The sequence below is a fragment of the Phodopus roborovskii genome, unplaced genomic scaffold (genome assembly GCF_943737965.1).
Source record: "Phodopus roborovskii unplaced genomic scaffold, PHOROB, whole genome shotgun sequence".
Taxonomy (NCBI): domain Eukaryota; kingdom Metazoa; phylum Chordata; class Mammalia; order Rodentia; family Cricetidae; genus Phodopus; species Phodopus roborovskii.
The window spans coordinates 4,147,976-4,174,530 of NW_026126618.1; the positions used below are offsets into that span (position 1 = coordinate 4,147,976).

The following is a 26,555-nucleotide window of genomic DNA, read 5'->3' on the forward strand; positions in this document are numbered from 1 at the left end:
TCTCTGCCATGACATCCTTTTCCTTCTCTGTTCTTTTTCTTCAGCTTCTTTTTTCAATTTTCCTTGCTGGCTTTAAGAAAATTGTTGTTATCTGTTACATTGAGTATCCTGAGTATCTTATCAGGGGTAACTGTGCTGTAGTGCCTAATGCTAATACATAGCAACTATTCTGCATATCTTTTATCTTTTGTTTTCAAATTTTCAATGGGAAGGTAAGTTAATCCCTATTATTCCATTTCAGCCAGATGCAAAAAGTTCAAGTTCAGATTGTCTATGTTTTGAATACAAAAAATGTATTTACTGTACTCAGCATTTAAATCCATGGCAAGTGCTTTATCTATATACACACACAATTACTAAATCGTTTTATCAGATCCCTTTTAATAACAATATATATACACCTATAAAAGGGGGAATAGGAAAATATTAATAGATCAAAATATAGCATATAGACAAAGTACTTCTGCATTCTAATTTGCTTGAGTTACATATAAGGAAACTTGTTACAAGTCATAATGCTGACATAGCCGCCAAGAAAAGACCACAGCATCAACTGGGAAAAGTCAAATTCTTGTCCTGTTTTGGAAATAATTATTCATTGGTTTATACTGATTAAATGTATCCTTATACCTTCTATTACTTTAAAAAGTCTAAAGGTAGCAAACCAAGCGACATTTTAGTAAATAGTTTGATCCCAGAAAACAAAACTGAACAACAGATCTCTATACAAAGTACATAGTTGAAATCTTTGGGCAAGAGGCAGTAAGAATGTAAATGGATGAGTAGCTCTCCTAATCCAATCCTACGAAACTGTAGATGGCATCAGGCAGATGAGCATGACCCACCTGCTCCAACATGTAAATTCTTTTCATAATGAACCTATATAAATAATGCTATGGTAAGACAAGCAATACAAAAATACTATTTGTAGCATACTATAATTAAGAAAGTTATTGGTATAAAACACAGGAAAAATAATCTATGCTTTTCACTTAAAAGGAAAAATGTCAATTTTGTGATATTTAGTATCTTATAATAAATTCTCATTGATTATAAGTTGAGCCATGGTGATTAAAACCTTATAGTATGATTTTGCATACCATTAATTCATTAGACAATCAGCAGATGTATAGCCCTTGAATTTCTAAACCTTCATAAGTTTTTCAAATGTAAAGTTTGGTAACCAGAATAGAAAGCCCTCAGAAACAGAAATGCCAAAGGTACTATGTATCTGTACCACTCAAAACATATCACACATACAACCAATAAATAAGTAATACCTGATGTCATCATGCTAACAAAATAATTACTTCTCAGTAGTGTGAAAAAAATCCAATTGCCACTTTAAAATTATTTCTTCATAAAATAGAAGGTACACAAATGTTTTAAATGTTGACTACCTAAAAAAAAAATTAGAATACAATTTGTCCATCAAAAATATATGTTTTAAAAAGTCATTTACAAAACAAAAAAAATACCCTTATATGCACATTTCTTCTCTTAGGAAAAGGGCACTTAGTGTATGGCTAAGGCGTTCAGAACATAAAGATCCTGTTCCCTAGTAGGAAGATGGTATTCTGTGCAGTTTTAATATAAAAATATAAATATGTCTGACTGAGATGGAATAGTGCCTGCTGCAAAATCCACTGTCAAGGTCATGAAAATAATATTGATTCTGTGCCATTCTTAGTTGCCGGAAACTTCCCAAATCATAAAAAAGTAAGGTATTGTGAGTCTTCAGAAGTGGGTCCGCAGTCTTTTGTTCTCCTCTCGAAGCCTTTCGATTTCAGCCACCAAGCCTTCATTGACCGAGTACCTTTCCAGCAAAGAGTGTATTTCATTCTGGAAAAGTAGGGAATGGCTTTTAACTTACTGGCTCTTCACACTACTCAGCAGGCTGTGTTTTCCACACACTCAGCTGTCACTTCTTTTATGCTCAATTAACTAGGTAAATGGTATTTCTTGGATTTAACCACAAAGATTATCAGAGAAATTAAATATCCAGAAGATTTACAGTCACACATTTGGGAATCTTTCTGCTTACTCATCAAAGAACAAATCTGTGAGAAAGAACCCTCAACTATCAAAAGTTCAAAAGTAGGAGAGCAGCTAAGATCTGCTTCACTTGTTAAGATGTCTGCAGCTCCACTTATCTTGGCAATTAGCTGTGACATCAAGTAACAGTGTATTGGTTTCGCATAGACATTTTTTCTCAGATCCACACACTCTACATTCTTTAGGACACTATTTGCTATACATACCAGTTGCATATGAAACTGTTTAATCATCTCCACTTGCAAATTCACAATGTCCCTATGGCAAGTTTCCCTAGGAAGAATATAAAGCCCTGTTAAAACTCTACAGTGTAACAACACTAAACCATTCATAAAGCATATTCATTAATACATGAGTCAGTATTAATCACAGGTATGCCAGTGCACGGCGATGTTTACTGTGTGCCTGACAGTACAGTGATTCTTTAACCTGAAAATCGAGGAACTCATTCATCTTCACAGTGATAACAGACATTTTGCCAATGAAGAAATGGAGACAGAGCTGTCCTAATTCACCTAAAGTCTACAAAGGGCTCAACAGGTTGCCAGCCAGGCTGTCATCCTCTAGTGCTCAGTGTGCCACACCCCTTCTTAAGGAAAGGGTCGCTGTGGAGAGACAGACTAGTAAGCAAGTCAGAGAGCTCACTGTCAATGTCTTAGCTACTGAAAAGAAGACCTGACAGTAGAAGGCAGCCATTTGTTTGGCTCTAACTACTTCATGCTTATAAAGGAATCAAAAATGAGTAACTCTAATAAAATGACAATACACTACAGCACACTTTATCAAACCATGGACGCTCCCATGTGTTCCCATCTGATATCACTGCTTAACTCTTTCAGACAATCTTAAGTCTGAACATTACTGACCAAAGAAATGCTTTTCTTTAAAAATGTATCAGCATAATATGTAATGTGACTTAATGTTTGCGCCATGCTTGCTTTTAAACATTACAAAAAAAAAAAAAAAAAAAAAAACAAAAAAAAACCAAAAAAACCAAAAAAACAAAACAGAACAGTACCACGCCCTAGGAAGCGCTCAGTGGTTTAGGACATCGTTTAGAAATCCCATGTTGTAAGTGCCATACTCCTGTATTAGCAATCCCCTTGTTGTACCCCGTGCCCATCCTCCTGGCAACTGACACCTGACCTGCTTTCAAATGGCATTATTCCCATTTATTGTAGGCAATCTCATATGCACCTTCAACTTACACAATGCAGTGTTTGTAGTAACACACGAGGTATTGAATTTTCATTATGCCCACATTTTTATATGGAACTGTATGTGTACACACACACACACACACACACACACACACACACACACACACACCCCTCTCTCTCAATTAATACACTCTGGTGTCCACACAGGACTCACTGCACACTGGGCATAGATTTGTTTACTCGTATGCACACAAATGGCTTTACTGAATGGTAGAAGGATGAATTCATTTTACCACCAACACAACAGAGTTCTGCTCTTGCCCTGTCATTTCACCAAAGCCAGGTATTAGCACACTTTCTACACTACTTTGTCATGAAAGTGACATGGTGTCACATTAAATCTTCCATTTTCTGATTAGTGAAGTGGTTGAGTACTTTTCTGAGTTCACACACTGTTCCTCTTATGGAATATGCTGTTGATGAATTTTTACTAGTCATCATAAAGTTTTTTGACAAGGTCTCACTTTGTAGTTCAGGCTAGCTTGGAATGCTCCTGAATGCTGGGATCATAGGCATACATTATCTCATCTGACTCACTGTAGACCTACAAAATCTGCTCCTTTGCTGGCCATGAGATTAAGGATTTTATTCATGAGAACATAAAGCCATTTGTATTTCATCTTTTGAAACTCTATGTTTAACTCCCTGGGCCACTTCTCCATTGTTTCTTTCTTTCTTTTTTTTTGAGTACTTAGATACTAACCATCTGTCAAATATATCACTGAAAGACTTTGATTCTTCACTCCAATGATGTCTTTTGCTATGTAAAAGCTTTTTAGTTTTAAGTCATCCCATTTGTCAATTGTTGGTCTTAATGCCTATGCTACTGGGGTCTGCTCAGAATGTCCATTTCTATGGCAATGAGTTCAGACTTATTCCCTACTGTCTACCAGAGTCAGAATAGCAGGTTTAATGTCAAGGTCCTGTTCAAGCCTATTCCCTACCATACTCTACTGTCTACCAGAGTCAGAATATCAGGTCTAATGTCAAGGTCCTGATCCACTTGGAGTAGAGCTCTGTGAAAGAAAAGAGAATGATCTAGTTTCATTTTTCTACACGAGCTATCCAGGCTAACTAGCATGAAGATGCTGTCTTTTCTCCTGTGCATTTTCAGCTCCTTTGTCAAAAACTCACATGATAGGTATATGAAAAGTCTGCGTCCTCAATTCTACACTACTGAACAGTATGTCTGTTCCTATGACAGTATGCTGTTACTTTTATTATTATAGTTCTGTAGTATAACATAGTCAGGGATCGTAATGTCCCTAACAGATCTTTTATTGCTCAGAATTATTTGGCTACCCAGTATTTTGTGTTTCCAAATGAAATTTAAGATTAATTTTCAATTTTTATATAGAATCATATTTCAGTAACTTTTGGTAGGACAGCCATTTTTGCAATATTAATCCTAATTCATAAGCATGAGAGTCTTTCTTATGCTCAGGTACCTTCTTCAGTTTCTTTCTTCAATGTCTTCTATTTTAATCACTTTCATTTGTTTTATTATTACTTTTAAGCTTTTTAATTATACAGACTTGTATATAATTATACAGACTTACTTCCTTAGTTAGATTTACCCCCACCACTCTTCTCCCCCCAGACCCCTCAGGCTATTATGAATTGGATTGTTTCTCAGAAATAAGACACAAACTCCTATTACCCGAGGAGCCACTAGCATTTGGTAGCTCCTGGGAAAGAGAGAGTCATCTTTCTTTAATGACATGGCCTTGGGACAGTGATCACACCTCAGGGCAGGACCTACTCCCAAGAGTAGTTGGGTAACAATCCCAAAAGTAGTTAGAGTGTGCGCATTAAGACAACTCACTCTGTAGACCAGGCTGGTCTCAAACTCACAGAGATTTTCCTGTCTCTGCCTCCCAAGTGCTGGGGTTAAAAGTGTACCACCACCACCAAATTTTCAACAGAAGAATCCCGACTGGCCAAGAAACACAACAGATTCAACATCTTTAGCCATCAGGGAGTTGGAAATCAAATTGTCTCTGAGATTCCATTTTACACCTGTCAGAATGGCCAAGATCAAGAACACATGGCTCATGCTGGAGAGGACATGGAACAAGGAGAACATTTACGCATGGCTGGCAGGAGTGCAAACTTCCACTACACTGGAAGTCAGTGTAGCAGTTACTCAGAAAACTGGAAATCCATCTACCATAAGACCCAGCTATACCACTCCTGGGCATACATCCAAAGGATGATCAATCATACCATAAGAACTCCTGCTAAACTATGTTCGCAGGAGCATAATTTCTAATAGCCAGAATCTGGAAACAACTTAGATGTCCCTCAACTGAGAGGAATGGATAAAGAAAATATAGTACATTTACAAAATGGAGTTTTACTCAGCTATTAAAAACAAGGACACCAGGAAATTTGAAGGCAAATAGATGGAACTAAAAAAGAAAAAGAAATAAATCAGATAACCCAGACCAAGAAAGACAAATATGGTATGTACTCACTTACAAGTGGATATTAGTTGTAAAAATAAAGGATAACTAACTATGCTACAATCCACAGACCCAGATAGACTAGGTAACAAGGAGAGTTCATGGGGGGTGGGGGGATGCCCAAATCTCTCTGGGAAGAAAAATAAGAGATCTGAGTGGACCAAGGGTGGGTGGGGATTGGGAACACAAGCATTCAGGTTGGGATGGGGACAGAGGGGGAGAATATTGAAAGAGACTATTGGAGGGGAGGGGGCACATTTCAGGCTGTGATACAAACCTGACATAAGGAAATCTCCCAGGAATCTATAAGGATGGCCCCAGCTAAGACTCCTAGCTGGGAGCCTGAATGGTACTAACCTAGGCCCTCTGATATATGTGACAGTTGTATAGCTTGGTCTTTTTGTGAGACTCCTCACCGTGGGAGCAGGGTCTGTCTCTGACTCTTTTACTGGCTCCTGGGACCCTACTCCTCATACTGGATTGTCTGGACCAGCCTCAATATAAGGGTGGGTTCTTAGTCCTTCCTGCAACTCTATATGCCATGTTTGGTTGATATGTGGTGGACAAGGGGAGGAGGCAGGAAGGTACTGAGAAGAGAGGAGGGTGGGAAATGGGGACAGGACGGTAAATAAATAAATAAATAAATAAATAAATAAATAAATTATATTTTAAAAAAGAAAGAAATCTCAAAGTTGGGTGGGTAGGTAGGATGGGTATGGAAGAGAAATACAGTTTGAAATTCCCCAGAATTTATAAAAATATTATTTTAGGAAGACAATTTCTTCCTATAAAGGTTAGATGCATTCCCAGGTAACTTAATTTTCTGGTTGCAACTATAACAGATTTAATTTTTCTTCTAAGTTTCAGTGATAAAAGATGTATTAAAAAACAGAAAGTGTTAGGGATGCAGTTCAGTGGTCGAGCATGTGCCTAACGTGCCTCAGTCCCAGGGTTGTGTCTGTTCTCCAGCACAATAATAGAAAATTTAAAAACTGAAAAGAATTTAGGATTATATATTTAAAATAAAAAAAGAAAGTATTAGAAAGGTTGGAGGCAAAACTAGCAGAGCACTTGCCTATCATCCATTTGGCCCTTATTATGGTTCCTAGGAAAACGACAACAAAAGACAATACAAAGAAAAAAGCAAGAGACAACCATGCCAGGTCCATACACACCTCTGCTTTTCCATCATGCCGGCATAGTTATTCCAGTATGGCAAAGCAGGCTGAGGTGCAACAGGGGCCTGGTGCTTGACATACTCTTTCCAGGTAGGGGAAGATACCCTTCCCTTTAAGAGCACATGGCTACCAAGAAAGGCAAGGTGAGAGGCTTGAGATCCTAAAGAGGACAGGCCTATAGAAAGGCGAGTCTGATGTTTATGATGCACGCCTGGGAGCTCCTTGCTGGTACATGTACTGGACTGGATGCCAGGAAAGCAAAAATAAAGTAGCAGCTGAGGAGCAGAGAGCATTTGGACATTCTTGGGGTGTTGGAAAAAGGAGACCAAGATTAAAAGATGGAGCGAACAGTCCCACAAGGGCAAAGACTGAGTCATGGGAATAAAGGGAAAGTAGAGTAAACTAACTCTGAGAAAACCCAAACCCAGGAACTACAGAGTCAAAGAACCTGCCTGACAACTGAAAATCTTGAAAAATCGCTTATGACACCACCTCTCAATGCTAACAGCATAGATGACAAGCCTGGTCATCTATGAAACAGTAACTGTTAAAATTATCCAGAGTTGCAAATAAGAAGAAATTTAAACTAAAGTCAAAGAAAAGACAAGTTCTTCCTGGGAAAAAAAGAGGCCCAAGACTCTAGACTGAGCCTGTGCAGGAGAAGCTCCCCTTGGGAAGATGAAGAGAACTAGCTAAAAATGTCTATAGATTTTAAAGGCCAACTGGAGACTGGCCACAGAGTTTAGAATCCCAAGAGCCTCTGCTGTCAAGTCTGCACTGACCAACTCCCTTTAACCGCAATACTCCCTCCCCTGGACCTTCACTAAGTGCTTCTATTAAAAATAAGGGAGGAGCAGAGGCACAGGGTTAAAAGAGAGTCCCAAAGTCACAGAGCAAGTGACATCTCATGGCGGGGAACTAGCTCCTCTAGAGAGGAGCTACCATGAGAGTTAAAGGAAAAGGCCGAGTCCCTTCCACTGCCCCTCTGTGCCCACAATGGCAGGGGTAACTGTATATAACCCACATGAAGCAGAGACAGAGCAACTAACTGAGAGGCCCTGAGTCGCTTGGACCCCAATGCACAGAAAGGCAGGACAGACTCAGTAAAAGAGACAAACCCTGGCAATGCACCGAGGTAGCTGCAGTAGAGAAGCAGACAACAGTTCCCCTGGGACACAGATCCTCGTCCTGCTGAAGGGAAGGCCTGAGCCCGTCTCTGTAGAAGCAGCAGACATCAGTGTGAACTGACCCTCAAATGCAGCAGAACCACCCCACCACTCCTGTGCTGAAAACCTTTCTATGGACTCTGTGTTTTGTCCCTCATAAATACTCTCCCTGCTGGCCACAGGTCCTCCTTCTCTATGCAGACATTCTTAGAAATTATAACCATGTCTCTTCCCATGCTGTTCCCACACACTTCAATGTAAAACAGAAATCTCTTCAGCAAGGCCTTTCTAAATTTGCCCAAGAAAATTGCTCCCTCTCTGTGTTTCCAACATTATTTTATTTGCACTAGACTCAGCTGTTATCCAGACAGTTTTGCTATTAGGCCATAAATATTTATGCAGTGTTCAAAACCCCTTATATCTTTTAAAGCCATGCACTGAAAATATGAGAGAAAGGACTAAGGAAACCACTTACAACCTAAGCCACTGTCTAAGTATAGTACTAACAAAAAACAAGTCCTACTAAAAATACCAGTTCAATTAAAAAGCATGGTCAAAGTCTGATACATAGGTACTGAATATGATTTTACTGAGCAAAACCTAATGGAAGGAGAAAGGAGAACAGAGTGAGGATGTGAAGTCATGAGAGCACAGGAAAACATGCCCAGGATAGGGAACAATCACAAGACAAAGGCTTTCAGAAAAGGCCACACAGCCACCTCGCGCCAGGAAGGAAGGAAGGAGAGGAGCAGGGTTTCTGAATTTGCTCTGTTCAGGTATCTACTCTAGTCCAGTTGTTGCTACATGACACAATTTCCCTGACATATTGTCAATAGTGCTCTATTTGGCAATCTTGAATGAATTAATTCACGTGTAAACACATACTCATCAGGATGCAATCTATTCATTCCAAAGAAACTATGGCTACAGTGGGAAGATTCCCACTTTTGTATTCTTAATATCTGACACATAAACTAGGCACACCATAATTATCAAAAAGACAATTTTTCAAAATGAAAATTTCTAATATTTAAAAATACATTTTAAAAATATTTTAAACATTAAAAGGAAATGTTTAGTCAAATGCTATACCACTGAGCTATACTCCGTAAAAAAAATATGTGTAGCTCAGGCTGGCCTTGAGTTACAATGCTGTAAAATAGTAGTGTAATTTTTTTTAAGGATCCATCAAAACATCTTAAAATAATAAAAATTGAATGTTAATCTAAAAAGAATGTGCACCAATAAAAATTATATATCTCTGATTTTCTTCTCATTATAATCCATAATTACAATCTCTCTCTTTCCCTCTCTATCTCTCTCTTACACACACACACACACACAAATCTCAGTAACTGAAAATTACTTCCAAACTCTGAAATAACAATGAAAAGGATACGGTAGCAACACTGTAGATAGAACATGTACCTTAAAAAAAAAATTGTTTGATCCCGCAAATTTCAAAGAATATACAGATAATCCCAATATCTTAATATTCTCTGAGTGAAAAAAATCAATTTTAATTTATGATGACCTAATATCCTAGTGCCATACCTAAAGGCAATAGGAGGAACAGTCATCAAAACATTACTTCATAATGAAAATTCAAATGATGGGAAGAACAAAGTTATAGAAAGATCATCTATTTATTTGTAACATTCTGATGTACTCTATCTGAAAATATTTAGAATTACATTTAAAAGGTTTCAATTGGTCAGGCCTACAGGCATTTGCTGTCAAGCCCAGAATCCCCAGAGCGGGAAAAGAGAACTGTCCCTGCAAGTTGACCTGTCTTCCACGTGTGTGCTGTGACATATGCTTCCCCCATCCCAGTGCCCACAGAAAATATAAAGCAAGCATAAAAGTCTATGTTTCACACATCATTTCCTGGAGTGCACTTACAGGTGATCTATAAATCCTGCATGCAAGAACTACATCTGAGTACATACAAATGTGCTACACTCTGAAGATTAAGACTGAATCTGCAAGGGCATCCTGCACACTGGACTTTTCCATCAGGTTATCTTTCTATTTGCTCCAGACAAAGGTCCCTTTCCAAAGTGCAGTACAGAATGATAAAATTTCCTGTTTTCTATGATTTTGTGGTCATCAGAACCTAGACACACACAATTACCAATGTGAATTCTGGTTCTGGTTTCACACACAAAAAAAACAAACTGAGTGACTAGAGGAAGAACAGCTAGTCAGTGCTACCTGAAGTCATCCAAAGTTTCTTGTATCATGTTCTGAATGAACCGGATTTGAACAGAGGTCAAGGGTGCATTTGGCCGACTGTTCCCAAGGGTATCGACTATTTTTTCTGAGAGCGAACTGGCTACTCCAGCAGTGACAGAGGACGTTACCTTTGGAACTAAAACAAATGGAGAAAATAGTAATAGTTAAGTTGTACTAAGAGAAATCAAACATTTCTGAGTAAGAGTTGGTAAAGGAAGATTTGAGAAACTGCAAAAGAACAACATGCCTGTGACATTTAGAAAAACCCACTGTCTGGAATACAAATTTTACAAACATTCTACGTCATTATCTCTAATAGTCATTTATCTGTATATAGAAACTGCCAACTGTCTAATGTAATAACACACGACAGAGGGATTAGTCTGGAAGAAGCCCGGAACCATTCCTCTTATAAAAGACGCATGTGACAAGCTGCACCACAAACCAGATAAGCCAGGACGATTAGGAACAAACAAGAGGAACATGGGAGCCAAGCAGAGCCACAGGCGAAGGCCTGGAGTTTAACAAGTGCAGTGGACTTGCCTCTCCGGAAAGGATTCTCTCAGGCAGCTCTTACAGATCAACTCAGCTGGCTTAAATGCAACCGGGTCTTAGGAGTCTACGGCATAAATTCTAAGGATAAATCTTCAATACTTTTTTTTAAAATAGATTTCAGATATTTAACCATGCCTTTTCAACAAGTCCTACTTCATTCTCTGAACACTAAATTAAACCAAACCCTTGTACGTTTGAACAAACCAGTGTTGCTGGATTTAAGCACTCAGGCCTTCTAACAAAAAAGGAGAACTCATGATGGTGAGTGGTCTACAAACCCAAAATTCTTTTAACTTCACTGTGGTCTCTCCTTATCCCTTACTAGGGAAATAATTATGTAATTTCCTACTTCACATTTTGAAACACAAGGACATTCAATGTGCTTACTTGGAGTTGAGGATCCATAGACTGAGGGGTCATGAATCAACTGGGCTTCGGTTTCTTTTTCTGGCTTTTCAAAGTTTTCTAGATTTCTTATTTGGTTAGATGATGGAGAGGGATTCAGAATTCCAGGCTCAGCACCAGAGGAGATCAACTTTGTAAACTTTGTATTTAAAAGAAAAGAGTGATTTTAATATGCCATTTCTTACTTGACCCTATTACCCACAAAAATTTTTATCTAGTTCTCACAGTCCTCCCCCACCCCAAAGTATGTAGGAGTCAGGGAAATGAGGAACAAAGAGAGATTGAGAAGGACCTAATACTAGCAGCAAAGCAAGTTAATAATTAATAAAATTATTAATTAATAATGAATAAAGATGTGAATATTACAAAAAGCGAATCTACTAAGCACTTGTTAATTATACTCCAATGCAAACCACTGTGAAGAGGAAGGGAGGCCGTCACTAGACACTGCCACATTAACTAGACAGAAATATCTGAAATGAAGACATTCTTGTACTTCTGACTTGAGTATCTTTTACGTTCTCGGTTTAGATATGAGAAAACAAGCTAGTCTTGACCTTCCCGCAACCTTTGGCCCCAAGGTGCCAACACTAGTAGTTCTTAGCCCCCTAGACTTGCTCTAACACTACGAACGACGTGACCAGCAGCTTGCTTTGGGCTGCAGTGGAAAAATCTTTTAAAAGAATGTGTTCCCCTTCTCTGCTATGTCTTCCCTTCTCTCTCTACGTAAGAAACCAGGGTTTTTCACTTCAACACTACTCACAGCAGACAGTTAACTGAAAATATGGGTGAAGACGATTCACCCACTGTTTTGGCTTTACTTCTTAGACAGAAGAATTAGCTGGAACTTCCATTTCCTCAATGAAAATGAAGAATGTACACAGACACAGAGTTACAATATACATTATTTTATCTTGATTTTCTCTTTTAAACCTGAAGTTCCTTTCCTTGCCTTCATGAGAATAAAAAGGTATCTTCTGCACACAGACAAGGTTCTGACAGGCTTCAAAGCTGTTCTTCAGTTATTAAAAACTGGCATAAAGATTTAAAACCCGGGCCGCCCTTTTTGAGTGACAAACCCTGAATTCAGGTATTATGTTTCTGTGGGTACCTGCTTCAAGGAGTCCTTCGGCTCCTGCTTCCCCAGGAATGTTTTCTTCGTCTCAGTGGTCAGATCATGACTTTCATTTTCCTCTTTCCCTGGAGAATCCATAAAGACATTAAGAGGACTGGAGTGCAACACCAGAGTGCCGGAAGTGATTGGATTTTTTCTTGAGGTGAACACTGAGTTCAGTTGTGCTAGAAAGTCAAGACCTAAAAAAGGAGAAGAAATGCCATTTACACACGACATTTACCAACCTGAAACACTTGGTATAAACACTTATTTAAAATGATGGCAGGTATTTGGCAGAAGACGGGACTTGGGTTCAGAGGACTGGCTTATTTCTTAGAATTTCCCAGAACTGCTGTGGATTTGGGAGTGCATCTTTTCACAGCCTAAACTCTATTTCCTATGTGCCAGTGTGGAGAGCCTTTAGACATACACGTGGCCAGGCACACTGCTGCACTCCAGAGGCTTAAGAAAGACCAAGGTGTGCAAGGCCAGCCTGGACTACGAGACAAGAACATCTTTTCTTTTCTTGTGAAAATGCTTTGAAAACTACAAAGCACAATCAATGTTTTAGACAGCACTGGTGCTTGATAACTGTTTTCATCTGTATGTGGCTGTGGCAGCCTGGAAGATGACCCCTGATGCCTTTGACCTCCATGCAGTGTGCATTCCTCTGTTTGTGTATGCATGAGTTAGACTAAGAAAACAAACATGGAGAAAGTGGATTGTTGTCACTTCCAAGGTCAGTCACAGTGTGGCTTCTCTCTCACTGCCCACTCTGAGGAAAGCAACTGCTCTGTTGTCATTGTAACTGAGAGGACACCCGAAGGGCAGGAAGTACTCTCTCCTGTCAAAAGCCACACAAATGAGCAGGGAAGCAATGCTGGATGCAGCTCAAGGAAGGAACATCTGAAGCCAAAGAAGCCACATGGTGCTGAACTCACAGGGACAGTGAGATGCCAAGTGTTTACTATTGAAAGCTAAAGGAGTGGGGAAGTTGTTACACAGCAGCCCTGACAGCATTGCTTCTGATTTTCATGAAAATATTTCCTGAGATTTCTTACCATCTCCTTTGCCTGCAGATTCATCAACTCCTTTGTTAACTACACCATCTACAATGAAATAACAAAATCAAGTTATGTTTTATTCACAACATTTTTAATAATAAACTTCAAAAATTTTCAAAATTGCCCAAAATAAATAAAGGAAGGAAGGAAGGAAGGAAGGAAGGAAGGAAGGAAGGAAGGAACCGTAGCCTGTAGTGGCTTGGCTTCCTACTGCTCTCCAGAGAGTCTGGAGACTGACACTCTTGAGTATGACTAAAGTCAAGCATCATCTTGATCATCAGGAGACTAACACAGAGTTGGTTCCCTCTGATTCTTTTTGGTTCTCACAGAACAGCAAATATGAAGGCTCATCCTATGCTCATGTAAAGAGACAGTTGGGCATAAACAAGCTGGAAAATAAGTGCCAATGATCAGCAACACAGTTTCACTGGCTCTATCTGGTACTTTTTTTTTATTTGGGGCAAGCTTCTAAAACAGTTAAACTATAATTTTTACATATTTATACTAGAGATAATGGCTTGATTATCTCAAAAAATCATTTGGGTAATTAATTGAAATAAGAATATTTTACAAGCATTATATCATGAAAATCACCTGGCTTTACTGATATTAACTTCAATCACAATATTGTAATTATTAATTTACCAATATATAGCAAAAACTGAACTCAGTGGTCACATATTAACACAAGACTGGGCAAAAGCCAGTAACAGATTCACCAGAAATACATAGGGCCAATAAGCAAATGAATGCCTAGCCAGAAGTCTTGCTAGCTGCGTATGTAACTACACATCACATACTAACCCACTCTTCTCTGTTACCTAGTAACTATACCTCATATTAACACACTTTTCTCTAACTCTCACTGCACCCCCCAACACATGCACACTCACATTCTTTTTAAAGTTCTTGGATTCCTCTTAATATAAAAATTATTTTATCAGATGAAGAAACTGAGGCACAAAGATTAACCTTTTCCTTAGAGAACTGCGCCCTTGAGACTGACCAATTCAACAAAAGCAAGTATGATATTTGACCAAGTTTTCCTTACCACAAAGATGAAGTCCCAAGAAATGGAGATATATACCTCAAATCTTACATTTGAAAAACAGTACTGCAACTAAAAGAACAGCTAGACTGCTCATGAATTTTTACTTAGACACTGCAAAAGTCTCCTCCTTTAGTCTTAATAGAAAAGTTGCTCTCTTCCCCCCCTCCAAATCCCTGTGTGTGTGTGTGTGTGTGTGTATAAATTGTCTACTATGAACACTTAGCTTTTTTTCTGGCTTTTCAATATTATAATTAAAACAGTAAACACAAATCTTACAGATGTCTCTGAATATTTTCTTAGGTAAACTGGTAGAAAAGGAATTAACACGCCAGAAAGTATGAATAATTTAACTGTCAAACTATCAAACTGCCCTCTTGATAGTTGCCTGGATTACTGATGATACTGCTATTAGCACTGAACCCATCCCATTAAAGAATGTGAGCCTCAGTAGAACTAAAAAGCACAACTGGACAATGATATGCATTGTGTCTATGCATCAAGGTGGCAAAGGCTCCTTTTGAATGGTGACATCTACAGGGTGGTGGCAGAGATGATGAAATATACACATGAAGCTATCATGTGTAAGTGCAAAAGAAGAGGCAATCTATTACCCAGCCAGGAAAGCATGGAGTAAACATCAGGAAAATGCTGATAATCTTCATTTTTACATACCAAGCATCCAAGATTTTAGGGAAGTTTATCTGAAGCAGATGCAAGTCAAAGATTGCTTATAATGGTAGAAACTCCTCTAAGAAATTCTGTTAGTGGCTCTCCCATGCAGGTAATTTAACCATGAATTTAAAAAGACATTGGCTATACAATGCCTTGTATATAAACACCTTCAGGCCCCTTATTTCCTTGTTACTGTCCCAAACTAGAAACAACTCAAGTCTATAAGATGACTAAACACATTTTGGTATATTAATACCAGAAAACATTAGACATAATAAAAACAAATTTTGCTATATAATTTACTATCGCTGCAATAGAAAGACTATTAATATCCCAGCAAAATCAATGGCTTTCAAAACAATTATCCTGAGGAAAATAAACTAGGCAAATAAAAGCAGATACATATGATTCCACTATATATAAAATTTTAGGAAAAAAAAACCAATTTATATCGACAAATATATTTGGGATTGGAAAACACAGCAAAGAGATGAACTATAAAAAAAAAAACAACATATATTAAATTTAAAAAAGCCAATATCTCAAATTTTAGATTATAGTTATGTTTACTATTTTGGTTGTGATGATAATTTCATTGGTATATTCATATGTCAAGATCTACCAAAACTGTGCACTTTTAAACATGTTCAGCCATTTATGTCAGTCTCAATAAAGCTATTAAAAATAAAAATGATTCAGGAAAAGAAAAAAAAAAGAAAAAAAATTCTGTTAGCACCTAAGCTTCAGAGACAGAACCATGCCCAACACACAGAAGACCTTGATGGGATCCCCGGGACAGGAGCTGGGTCAATCTTTGTGGAATCTTTGTGGAAATGAAAATGCTATCTCAGGAACCATGTCCAATGGTCAGCATTTGTATCAGCATGCTAACTTCTCACATATAGGGTACAGGAAAGATCCCACTCAGAAACTGAGAAAATGCACAAACCACCATATGACTTAGACCCACACTTAAGAGCAGCAAGTGACCACACCCACTGACCTTAACACTTACCATCTCTGACTGGTGAGAACATGTCACCTAAGCTACTTTTCCCAGTATCATCAAAGTTGGAGAAATCTTGACTTTTTCCACCATCTGTTTCCTTAGATAAAATATCTGTATTTATGCTTCGATGCAAGCCTTGGGAGAATTGGATACAAAGATGAGTGCTGTTAACATACATATAAATAGCTGGTACCATCAGAAGCTAGAGTGCAAAATGATCGTTAGCCACATTGTAAGAATTTTATAATTGAGCATTTAAGAAAAGCAGCAGAATATATCAGTGAAGGACTCTTCTAAACAAACAGCTCATTTCTTCATAGGAATCACTTCGGTAGAAAGTTTCTAAAATCATCAATATGCTTTTGATGCCATCTTAAAGTACACTAAATACAATATATGTTTCTTATGCTTATGACTGTCTACAAAAGACTAAGACAAATCTACTTGGCATACAGCATGATACCTGAGTCAGCTAACATTTGTTCTCCATCTTGCAAAAAGCAAAACTCTTATCCCCATCTAAAGTCTTCTGTCACCAAGAGTGGGAGCCTAACTAGATTCTCAGCATCCCCAAACTAAAGGACTTACTAACTCACTTTATTACTAGCAATAAGGAAAAGAGAGTAACAGACTCATAAAGAGCAGTGCAGTAGCAACAGTAAAGGCCTTGCTAGGTAAGTGCCTGGCTTTAGAACTAAGGCTCTGTGGGAGGAACCAGAGGTTAAGAACCATCTTGCTCATGATCGGAGTGCTGAGTTCCTGAGAGATGCAGCAACTAGGTGAACCCTAGCCCCTGGCCTGGCTGCACTCTGCTATCTATTTTGAAAAGAAGCTTGACCTGGCACCTTGGTCTCAAATGGAAACAGAAAAGCCTGAGATGAACATGAAAAACAGACTACTGAGTTTTCAAAGCAGACCAAGCCTGGCTAAAGAAATCAACTTAAAAGAAAAAAGAAATTGCAAAATCCGAGCAGCTGGAGATCGCAACACTGACAGGTGTTTAGAGCAGTGGCTTCAGCCAGGGACAGTGATGCACGGCTGAAAACCAGCACTGGGAGGTTATGGAGTCCAGGTCAGCCTGGGCTACACAGTGAGTGGATGAAAGGGAAGAATGTGGGCAGGGAGGAACTTGTCTCCTCTTTCCAGATTCTTAACATATTTGAATGAACATCCTAGCCTTTGAAAAAAAAAAAAACAGAGGGTTAGTATCATAGAAAAATAGGACTGAATCCTTAATTTTCATTTCTTAGAAATTGCTATTTCCTACTGAAACTGAGGACCAGTAACAAGTCTACAGAGGTTCTTTTCAATAACTAAGTTAGATGACCCCAGTAGAAAGAGGAATTTTTAAAAATTTAGACTAACTGTAGATAAACTTCAAAGTAAGTCATCATCCCGGTCATGACTATGATGACAGGATCACTAATACTATGGTTTACTGAGTTTCTCATGAGCCAGGTACAGATTCACCAATATATCATTTACCGAAAGTCTCGTGTGCCAGGCACTTGGGATACACCTCCTCAGATTGCCACCACAACCCTAAACATTAAACATTATCTTAGTGTATAGAGAAACCAATGAGACAACAGAGGCCAGGATGGCTCAGTCAGAACAATGCTTGCCCTGCAAGCAATAGTGGCTGAAGATGATTGCCAGACCCCACAAGAAAATAATAGCAGGGGGCCTACAGGCCCAGCAATGGGTAAGAAGCTTACTGGCTGGCCAGCTCGGCAAGGTCCAAGCCGCAGAGAAACTCTGACTCCAAAAATAAAGTGGACAGTACCTAAGGAATGTGGCACCCAAAACTTGTCAGGCCTCCATGTGCACAGGTACACACGCATGTGCGTGCATGCACACACAGACAAGTAGGCTACACACAGCTGTGTCTGTGTGTGTGAGACAGAGTAAGAAACAACAGTAGGAGAAAATGAAAAGATGTGGATTCCTTCCAGACTAATGTGGTTTGATCACGCCAGACCGCCTGAAACAGAGTACAAGCTGATCCTGCATTCCAAACAGCTGGACAAAACAGCCCTACAGACTACAGCCAGGATATCTGAATCTTCTTCGAATCCCCCAAGACAGCGCCCCTTACCAGCAGGAAGTAGTTTGGAAAGAACGACGCCCAAATTCCCAAATATTGTGTATAAATGTTTGTTTTCATTTAATTGGACTTTGTTATATAAAATTAAATAAAAAAAATAAGTAATAAAAAAAATGGGAAATAAGTACAAAACTAAAAAAAAAAAAAAAAAAAAAAAAGAAACAACAGTAGGACAGAGTGCTGACTGCCAAAGGGCAGGTTCACTATGTGTAAAACTTCTCTGCAAGTGGACAGTTGCTTCAAAATAAACAGAAATCTGTTTGCCAGGACAAAGCAATGACTTGCCTAGCCAGACAATCTGAGACTCTTAAGGCTGCCATTAATCGGTAATCCAGCAGACCCGAGCCTTCATTTGCGTGTGAGTGTGGTCATCCTTAAAGAACAACTACTTGTTAACAACCGACACTCTAGTTCATGGTTTACAAACTACTACCATTTTCATCTTTAAATCATCTTATGAATAAGAATTGCAAAATCATTTATGAAGGCCATAGCCAATTTTCATAATACAGTTAAGTCAGCATTTTAGAAAACATTATTCAGTTAGTTACATTTCAAAAATAATTTCTTCTAATACAACAGCCATCGTGTTTGTCTCCAAGTTCTTAGACACGAACCCAGTTACTTTTCTGACTGTTGTGACTGTTCTGTGAGAGCGACATAGACCCTCACAGGGAACTGATAATGAAAATAGTTACCCCACATTACCAAAGTCAGCACTTGGTTTTGTCAAAGCTTTGGTTCTGCTGCTATTTCGAAGTAGTAAATTCATACTAAGATGCACAGACCTGTCTTGCAAGATAAAAAGCAGGGTGTATGCATCACTACTGAGGGTAAGGTGCTTTTTGAGGAAGTAGGCTGTGGTCCCAGTTTCTACTCCTGGTGCAGTGAAGCCTCTCCTCCACCACACCTTTCTCTGACAGGAAGGAGTTAACAGGTTATCAGAAGAAATCACCTATACACTATAAACTCCCAATTAACAAACTGCATTTCCCAATCTCTATCCTATCACCTGACTTCCTCTTCATTTTGTGATATGAAACATTAAGAACCACGAGGTCAAAGCAAACAGACAGCTCTGGCATTGCCACTCTGCTCATGACAGAACAAAAACTCAGCCAATCCAAAAGAGTATCAAAGGGGATGGCTTCTGAGTCAGCACTCCATATCTAAACTAATCGCTCTTTACAACAACAGGAAGCCAGCTAAACAGGGTAAGTGCTCCCAAGAGCTCTTCAGCAAGGCAAAGTTAGTAGGCTTCATTTCTTTAACGGTACCTACAAGTCAGTTTTGCCTAAATACTCAAGTGAGACCCAGGTTCTCCTAATTAGATAACATTTGGGGAAAGAACAAGCCCTCAGAACACTCTTGACATAAGCAAAGTTACCTGCTTTGTCCTGCGCAGCAACGGCTCCTCTGCCCACAGCTGTTGTCACGGGCTGTGGGAGGACTGTGGCAACGGAAGGGGCAGGTGCTTCTCTGATGGTTCCGGAATTCTGAGCAGCTCCAGCACTACCACTCACAGCAACACTCCATTTGTTCACCGATGTGGCCTTATTTGAGCAGCCTTTATTTAAACTTGGCTGAATGGAACAGAATATTTAAAGGGTTGGGTTACTAATGTGCCGTACTATACATTAATATTTTATAAATATCCTGCAAAATTAACAGTTTAAAATCAAGTCTCAGACGGCTTTATACTAAAATGACGTATAACGTCACCATATAAAATATCTATGAAGCTGTGTTCAGTGGATAAGATACAGTTTTCATTTTCTGAGCTAGGGGTTTTTAGTAAGAGTGAAAATGTTGAAAAGAGGGTATCTCACCTTCGTCAGAGACGTGGAATACTGAAATGCTATACACTGCACAGATGTCTTGTGGGCACTGATTGTTTTCACGGGAGACTTCAGCATCCTTAAGTCATATTGATATATTTTCCCATGGGAAGATCCAATAGCCAAAGTGGCTCCATCAGGCATAAAATCTATTGCTGTCAGAGGAGTGTCAGCCACCAAAGTTTTCACTAGCCTTTGGAAAAGCAGAGGGATATGCAAGTGCATTATATACATAGGAGTATAGGCTTACATGACACAATTATTTATCAAAAACACTTAGCCAGAAGTCTGCAAACAATGCATATCCCAAATAATTGCTTAAAGCAGTTTGGAGTTTGTCTCAGACATATAACCCGAATGACCTGTAAAGAACTGAATATTCCACCTACTGTTCTACTCACATCACAAAGGCACAGCCTACATTTTCCAAGTAGACCACCTTCCTGGAGCCAGTACTCTACAGCAGAGAGTATGTGACAAGTCCCTAGTGTCACTAACAGCCACCAGCCTCAGGGCTGAGCAGACACCATATATCCAGTTTCCACTTAGTGGCCTGCTTGTCTCTGGAGGACTGTGACCTTTCACAGCAGCAGATGCTACTCTTGAGTTGTGCATCTCTTGACCAAAAAACAGCTAAAAGCAATACAGTGCGTGTGGCCAATGGAGACGGACTTGCTCTTCGAGGGTCTATCTGGTACTAGACAAAGAGGAGGAAACAAGGCTGTCTGAGCGCAGAGGCTGCCAGGCAGTGAAACAAGCCGCTGGCTCACTGGAGCAAGGCCCCATTCTGGTATCTCCCAATAGTAACCTCAGCATTCCGCATGATCTCTGAATACTGCTTAGAGAACCACTCTAGCAGCCTTTTCTTTTTTCAAAAGTTCTAACTGAAGCACAGCTATCACAAATGAAGGGTTTGCGTGGTTCAAAGGTCATCTACCTAAGCAGAGCCAACATGTCTTAGGGACATCTGGTAAATCTAGAGACTGCCATAATTCAGCAAATGTCACAGTACTTAGAGGGAGAGACCAAGGACAGTGTTGAAATATATTACAGCGCTCTGAGTGGCACCCATAACAGAGAAACACCAGGCCAAAATATAATGAGTTTGGAAACTCTGATACAGAAAATAAATTTTAAAACTGCTTTAAATAAGTGTGTTTAGTCATATTTTACAAAAGAACCTTAAGACTGATGAAATAAAGCTATACAATGGAAATGCTCCCCCCCCCACGCAACATGCACTGTCTAAAAGTATCCTAACATCCATAACATATCCATTATCTTTTCTACATGAGAAAACAAAAGAAAAATTTCATACTAGATATAACAAATGTACAAATACTAGATCCCCTTAATAGAAATTAGATGCTTGTATAAGTCATAAACATGTTTGTTAATTAAGTAGCTGTCATTAACTTAGACCATGGACACGTCAGGGATGGGGGTGTGGTTCAATGGATAGAGTGCTGGCCTAGCATACATAAAACCCGAGGTTGATGCTAGGTTCCACATAAACTGGGTGTGGTGACATACCCATGCAATTTGAGCATTCAGCAAGATGAGAGAAAAATCTCAAGTTCCAGGTCATCTTTAGCTAACAGGCAGGTTTGAGGCCTGCCTTGGCTAGGTGAGACCCTAACTCAGAACAAATACTCAGGATAATATCACACTTACTTCTTACTTGAAGTGTCATAGAGGATGATTCTCTTATCCAGGCCTATGGTTACAAACAGCAATTCATTGACAGGAGAGAAACAGATGCCAGAAGCTGGAGCCTTGTGGGTACTGTCAAAGCTGTGGTATGAACTCTGACTGTTCACATCCCAGAGGGTCACTGCTCCATTATCCGAAACGCTGCCGAGGAGAGACTTCCTAAACAAGGAGTATTTCACATGCCGGACAGGCTGTGATATAAAGACATGCTAATGTGACTGCCAACATTCAGAAATATCCAGAAACATCAGTGAATTCCATCAACCCTGTCTACACCCTGTTAGATATTCTTTGATTTAAAGACAGACATGTTTTAGCCACAAATCCCACCATGTTATTTAATATGCTGTAAGATGATCCTACAACATTTCAATGTCTATTAGTTGAGTATCTGTCATGATTTTATTATCGTGGAGAACACAGCTTTTTCAATCTCCTCCATTTCAGAGGAAAACTGTTAACGTAACACATCCACACTGACTATATTAACCAACCAGGGTTAGAGCAGTCACAATGAATACAGGGCACAGCCACAGTCAAACCCCAGAAGAACACTGGGAGGGAAGGAAATAGCTCGCACTTGTTTCCTTTATAACCCTTGGACCCTGGGATGCATTGGCCTGTGTGGGGCCTGTGAAACAGACAGGAGGGACTGGGCGGAAGCTCCTCCTGGAAATGCACCCTGAGGACAGTGCTGGCCTTTCTCTAAACACTGACCCCCACCATGACACAAGCTTCGCTTCAAGTTCATCTGGCCTAGAAGATTCGGCTGAGTAAACAGGTCTTGGTTAAAATTAATTGAATTATACCTACTTTTCCTAAAATATTGCTTTTAGGTTTCTATTGGTACCTTAATTAACTGTGCTAACTTACAACTAATTTTGCTTTAAAAACCTCATAATATACTTAATATTACATAATATACATAATATACTTAATAACAACAAAAATAAACAACAAAGTCTGACTAAAGAAATGTCTGTTACTGAGCAGACAGATAAATTACTGCTAATTCGTTAAATGTGGCGCCTTGCTTTCATAGAGTTAAAACACGCAAAAAGAAAATAATGAGTCACACCATTTCCATTTTTGTTGAAGAAAAAAACAAACCACATTGAGATGGAGACAAAATCTTTTGGTCTATATCTGAGGGAAAAAAAATGAACTATGTTGTTTGTTTTGATTGCCAGTTTTAGTTACTATATTTTTGTTTGTAGGTAAGGCTTCCTTCTGAAGTCCAGGTCTGCCTGAACTAGAACCTTCCTTCCCGGCATGTAGCTAGCTTGGAGTGATGCCTAGCACGCCTTAGGCCAGATCCTACTCATGCTATGGACCCTGAGGTAACCCTAGCACGCACTCCAGCAGTTGTCCCAACCACAATTAAAGCTCATGCTCGCTCAGCTATCTAGTGAGCTGGAGGCCAGACTAAACTACAGGGAGGAGACCCTGTCTCAAAAATAACTGTTACTTTAATTAGGGGGGGGGGGGGGGAAGACTGAGAATGACCAAATGTCATAGCCACAGATAACTGCAGCTTTCTAAATTAAATTATTCAACAGAGATACTGTACATGTCTTAAAGATTAAGCATTTAAAATGTAGATTTTATGAGTTCAGTGAACAGACAATATTGCTATTTACCTATTTCTTGTATAAATAAAATTGTTACAGGCAGTTACAGTATTTGGATTTACAGGTAAGAGGTGCGCTAACGCAGGTTCAGTTCAAGGCTACAAACCTGGCCCTAAGTTAGCACTCTGAGGTTGGCTTTATGAGGTAGTTATTTAGATCTCGGGATGAGAGAAGAACGAAGACACAGGTAAGCTCTATGCCACAAGCGCTCCAGCCCTAGTCTGACCTGTCCTTAGGAAGACAAGCTAGGGCCATCCGTTGTGCTAATTTCAGACTCCCAGGCAGATTCTAGACTACTTCTTTCCCCTCAGGACCTAGCATAAAGTCGTAGAAGTAGTATTCTGTCGAAGGACACAAGTTCATCCTGATGTAAGTCATGGCAGTAAGATGCCTAAATCATCCTAAAAATACTATTAACCAGAATCTGAAGCAAGTACACAGCTTGCTACTTTATGTAATAAAACTTTACAAGTATTGACATGACCTGATTAACTTATAACCTAAATTCTATATACTACTTCAAGTTTAGGTGACCTATTGGCAACATAATAAGGGGGGAAAGTTTAAAGATGACCATAGATACTTCTCTCTGATAAATCCGGCCTCATGGCCTCATGTAGAGGCTTAGCCAAGGTCATTGATATAAATATTTAAATTCTCTACACCCCTGTGTGTCATTCACACTGCCGTGGAATAAAATGACACTTCCGCAGAGATCTAGGCACATGAGTCCCTGTCACTGCTGTGTCACAGTCCTTGACGTTCTTCACTTAGTCATCTTTTATGGTTATTTTCTTTTATTGAAATAATACTTTTTCTCATACAATCTATTTTGATTATGTTTTCCTTTCCCTCTGCTTCTTCCAGTTTCTCCCCACCTCCCATTTGGAGCCACCTTGTCTCTCCTTAGAAAACAAGCATCTAAGGGCTAATATTTTGAAATAAAATAAAAAAATATCAGAAAACTACAATGCAAAAATTAAGAAGAAAAGGCACAAGAAACCAACATAGACAAACATTGCATTGCACATTTAGGAATCCCATAAGACCATGATACAGAAGCCATAATACATATGCAAAACCTGTAGGGTAAAAAATAAAAATAAAGAAAACAAAGAATAAAAATAAAAAAGTAAAAGCCTCAATATGACATTATAATAATAAGACAGGAAACGCATAAGATATCACTGAGTTCTTTTCTGTTGGCCGTCTAGTGCTGGGCATGCAGCCTATACTTAACAGTAATTTTGCTTCCCCAGTGAGACTCTCTTGGAAAAAACTCATTTTCTACTCACAAGTTGTTATCAATTGGAGACAGCCTCTGGGCTAGGGATGGGAGCATGTAGCCATTTCTCCTTTCAGCTCCGAGGCCCCACCCAATTCAGACCCCTGCAGGCATTGTGTACACCACCGCCTCAAGTCTCTGAGTTCATACTACGTTTAGAAAGCTTTGTCTCCTTGTTCTCCGCCCTCTTCTCTGGTTCCGCCTCCTTTCCCAAAGGGTTCTCTGAGCCATGAGGGGAAGGATTTTATGGAGCCATCCCGTTTAGGGTGGAGTGTTCTAAGGTCTCTCACCCTTCTGCTATGGGTCTTTGTATTTATTCCCACCTGGTGCAGGAGGAAGTTTCTCTGATGGCTGAGCAAGACACTATGAGCTTCGTGCCACCATTGCACTATGTGTCTTGCAGGGAGGACACCTTTGTAGACTGAGGGTTTGTAGCTGGGTCACTTTTCACGTTTCTCCACAGTAGTTCTGGTACCCAGAACACTGGCCAGAAGGGGGTGAAGGCTCTAGGGAGGCACCAGCTTGACCCCCATTTTCAAGGAGAGTTGTGGAAGCAGTATTTTCAGCAATAGGACCTTGCCATCAGTTTGTGGAGAGCAACTTAAAACAGCTTGGGTTTTTTGAGGATTCCTATGGACTTCTTTAGCCAACAACTTGACTGGATACAACCCATTCCAGTACTGAAGCTTGGTGATGAGATTCTAGTTGGGGCAACTTTCCCTGCTATTTGGCCATTTCACTTAGAACACAAACATGAATGAACAAACACAGGAAGCTTCTACTGCATTAGGTTTCCATATAACCCCTCAAATGACCCTTAAGTTTAGCTATCCCTTCTCTCCCCATATCCTTTCCTCAATATCCCCCTCCCCCTCCTGCCCTAGTTCCCACCTATCCCAACCCACCCATCTATCCACAACTATCTATTCTATTCCCTGGTTCTAGACAGCAGTATCACTCCTTAGTCCCTTATTCTATACCCAAGTTCTGTGATTCTACACATTGTAGCTTGCTTATCTTGGACTTAACAACTAACATACACATACATGTGAATACATACCATATTTGTCTTTCAGGTCTGGGTCACTTTACTTAGGATGATTTTTTTCTAGTTCCACCCATTTAGGTGCCAATCTCAAGATTTCATTTGTTTTTGTTTTTAAACAATGGAGTAGTATTCCATTGTGTAACTGTACCACATTTTTTTTTTTTTAATCCATTAAAACATCTATTTACCTGTTGACAGGATGTCTCGGTTGCTTTCAATTTCTGGCTATTATGAGTAGAACAGCAATTAACAGGGCTGAGCAAGTGTCTTTGTAGTAGGATGAAGCGTTATTTCAGTGTATGTCCAAGACTGGCATAGCTGGAGCTTGAGGAAAATTAATTCCCATCTTCCTAAAGAACCACTATATTAATTTCCACAGTAATTGTATGAGCTTGCACTCCCAGCAGCAATGAATGTGTTCCTTGGTCCACATCCTCACCAGCATGAGCTGTCATTTGTTTTATTGTTCTCAGGCATGCTGACTGGTATCAGATGACTTGCATTTCCCTGATAACTAAGGATGTTAAACATTTCTGTGTTTCTCAGCCATTTGAGTTTCCTATTTTTGAGAATTCTCTGTTTAGATCTATACCTCCTTTTTAAAAACAGGGGTACTTGTTTTCTTGATACCCAGTATTTTTAGTTCTTTACATATTTTGGACATTAGCCCTCTATTGGATATAGTTGGTAACTTTTTTCTTAACCACTCTGTAGTCTGCTTCTTTGTCTGAATGATGGTGGTGT

The 26,555-nt window shown here is 39.3% G+C and overlaps 1 protein-coding gene and 1 non-coding gene across 2 annotated transcripts in view; both read right to left on the reverse strand.

The window, feature by feature from the left end:
• Nucleotides 1–267: 267 nt before the first annotated feature.
• Nedd1 (NEDD1 gamma-tubulin ring complex targeting factor) overlaps nucleotides 268–26,555 on the reverse strand; it is a 45,392-nt gene continuing 19,104 nt past the window's right edge. The window contains exons 5-14 of the mRNA XM_051206290.1: nucleotides 21,809–22,038; nucleotides 20,126–20,327; nucleotides 19,684–19,879; nucleotides 16,196–16,324; nucleotides 13,455–13,502; nucleotides 12,391–12,593; nucleotides 11,262–11,418; nucleotides 10,299–10,455; nucleotides 2,262–2,328; nucleotides 268–1,842 (exon numbers count right to left, since the gene is read on the reverse strand). Of these exons, the coding sequence (XP_051062247.1) occupies nucleotides 1,738–1,842; nucleotides 2,262–2,328; nucleotides 10,299–10,455; nucleotides 11,262–11,418; nucleotides 12,391–12,593; nucleotides 13,455–13,502; nucleotides 16,196–16,324; nucleotides 19,684–19,879; nucleotides 20,126–20,327; nucleotides 21,809–22,038 (1,494 nt within the window). The 3' untranslated portion in view covers nucleotides 268–1,737. The remainder of the gene's footprint in view (nucleotides 1,843–2,261; nucleotides 2,329–10,298; nucleotides 10,456–11,261; nucleotides 11,419–12,390; nucleotides 12,594–13,454; nucleotides 13,503–16,195; nucleotides 16,325–19,683; nucleotides 19,880–20,125; nucleotides 20,328–21,808; nucleotides 22,039–26,555) is intronic.
• Nucleotides 9,524–9,666, reverse strand: LOC127237946 (small nucleolar RNA SNORA79). The gene has a single exon (XR_007835889.1). It is a non-coding gene; the product is annotated as a small nucleolar RNA SNORA79 (small nucleolar RNA).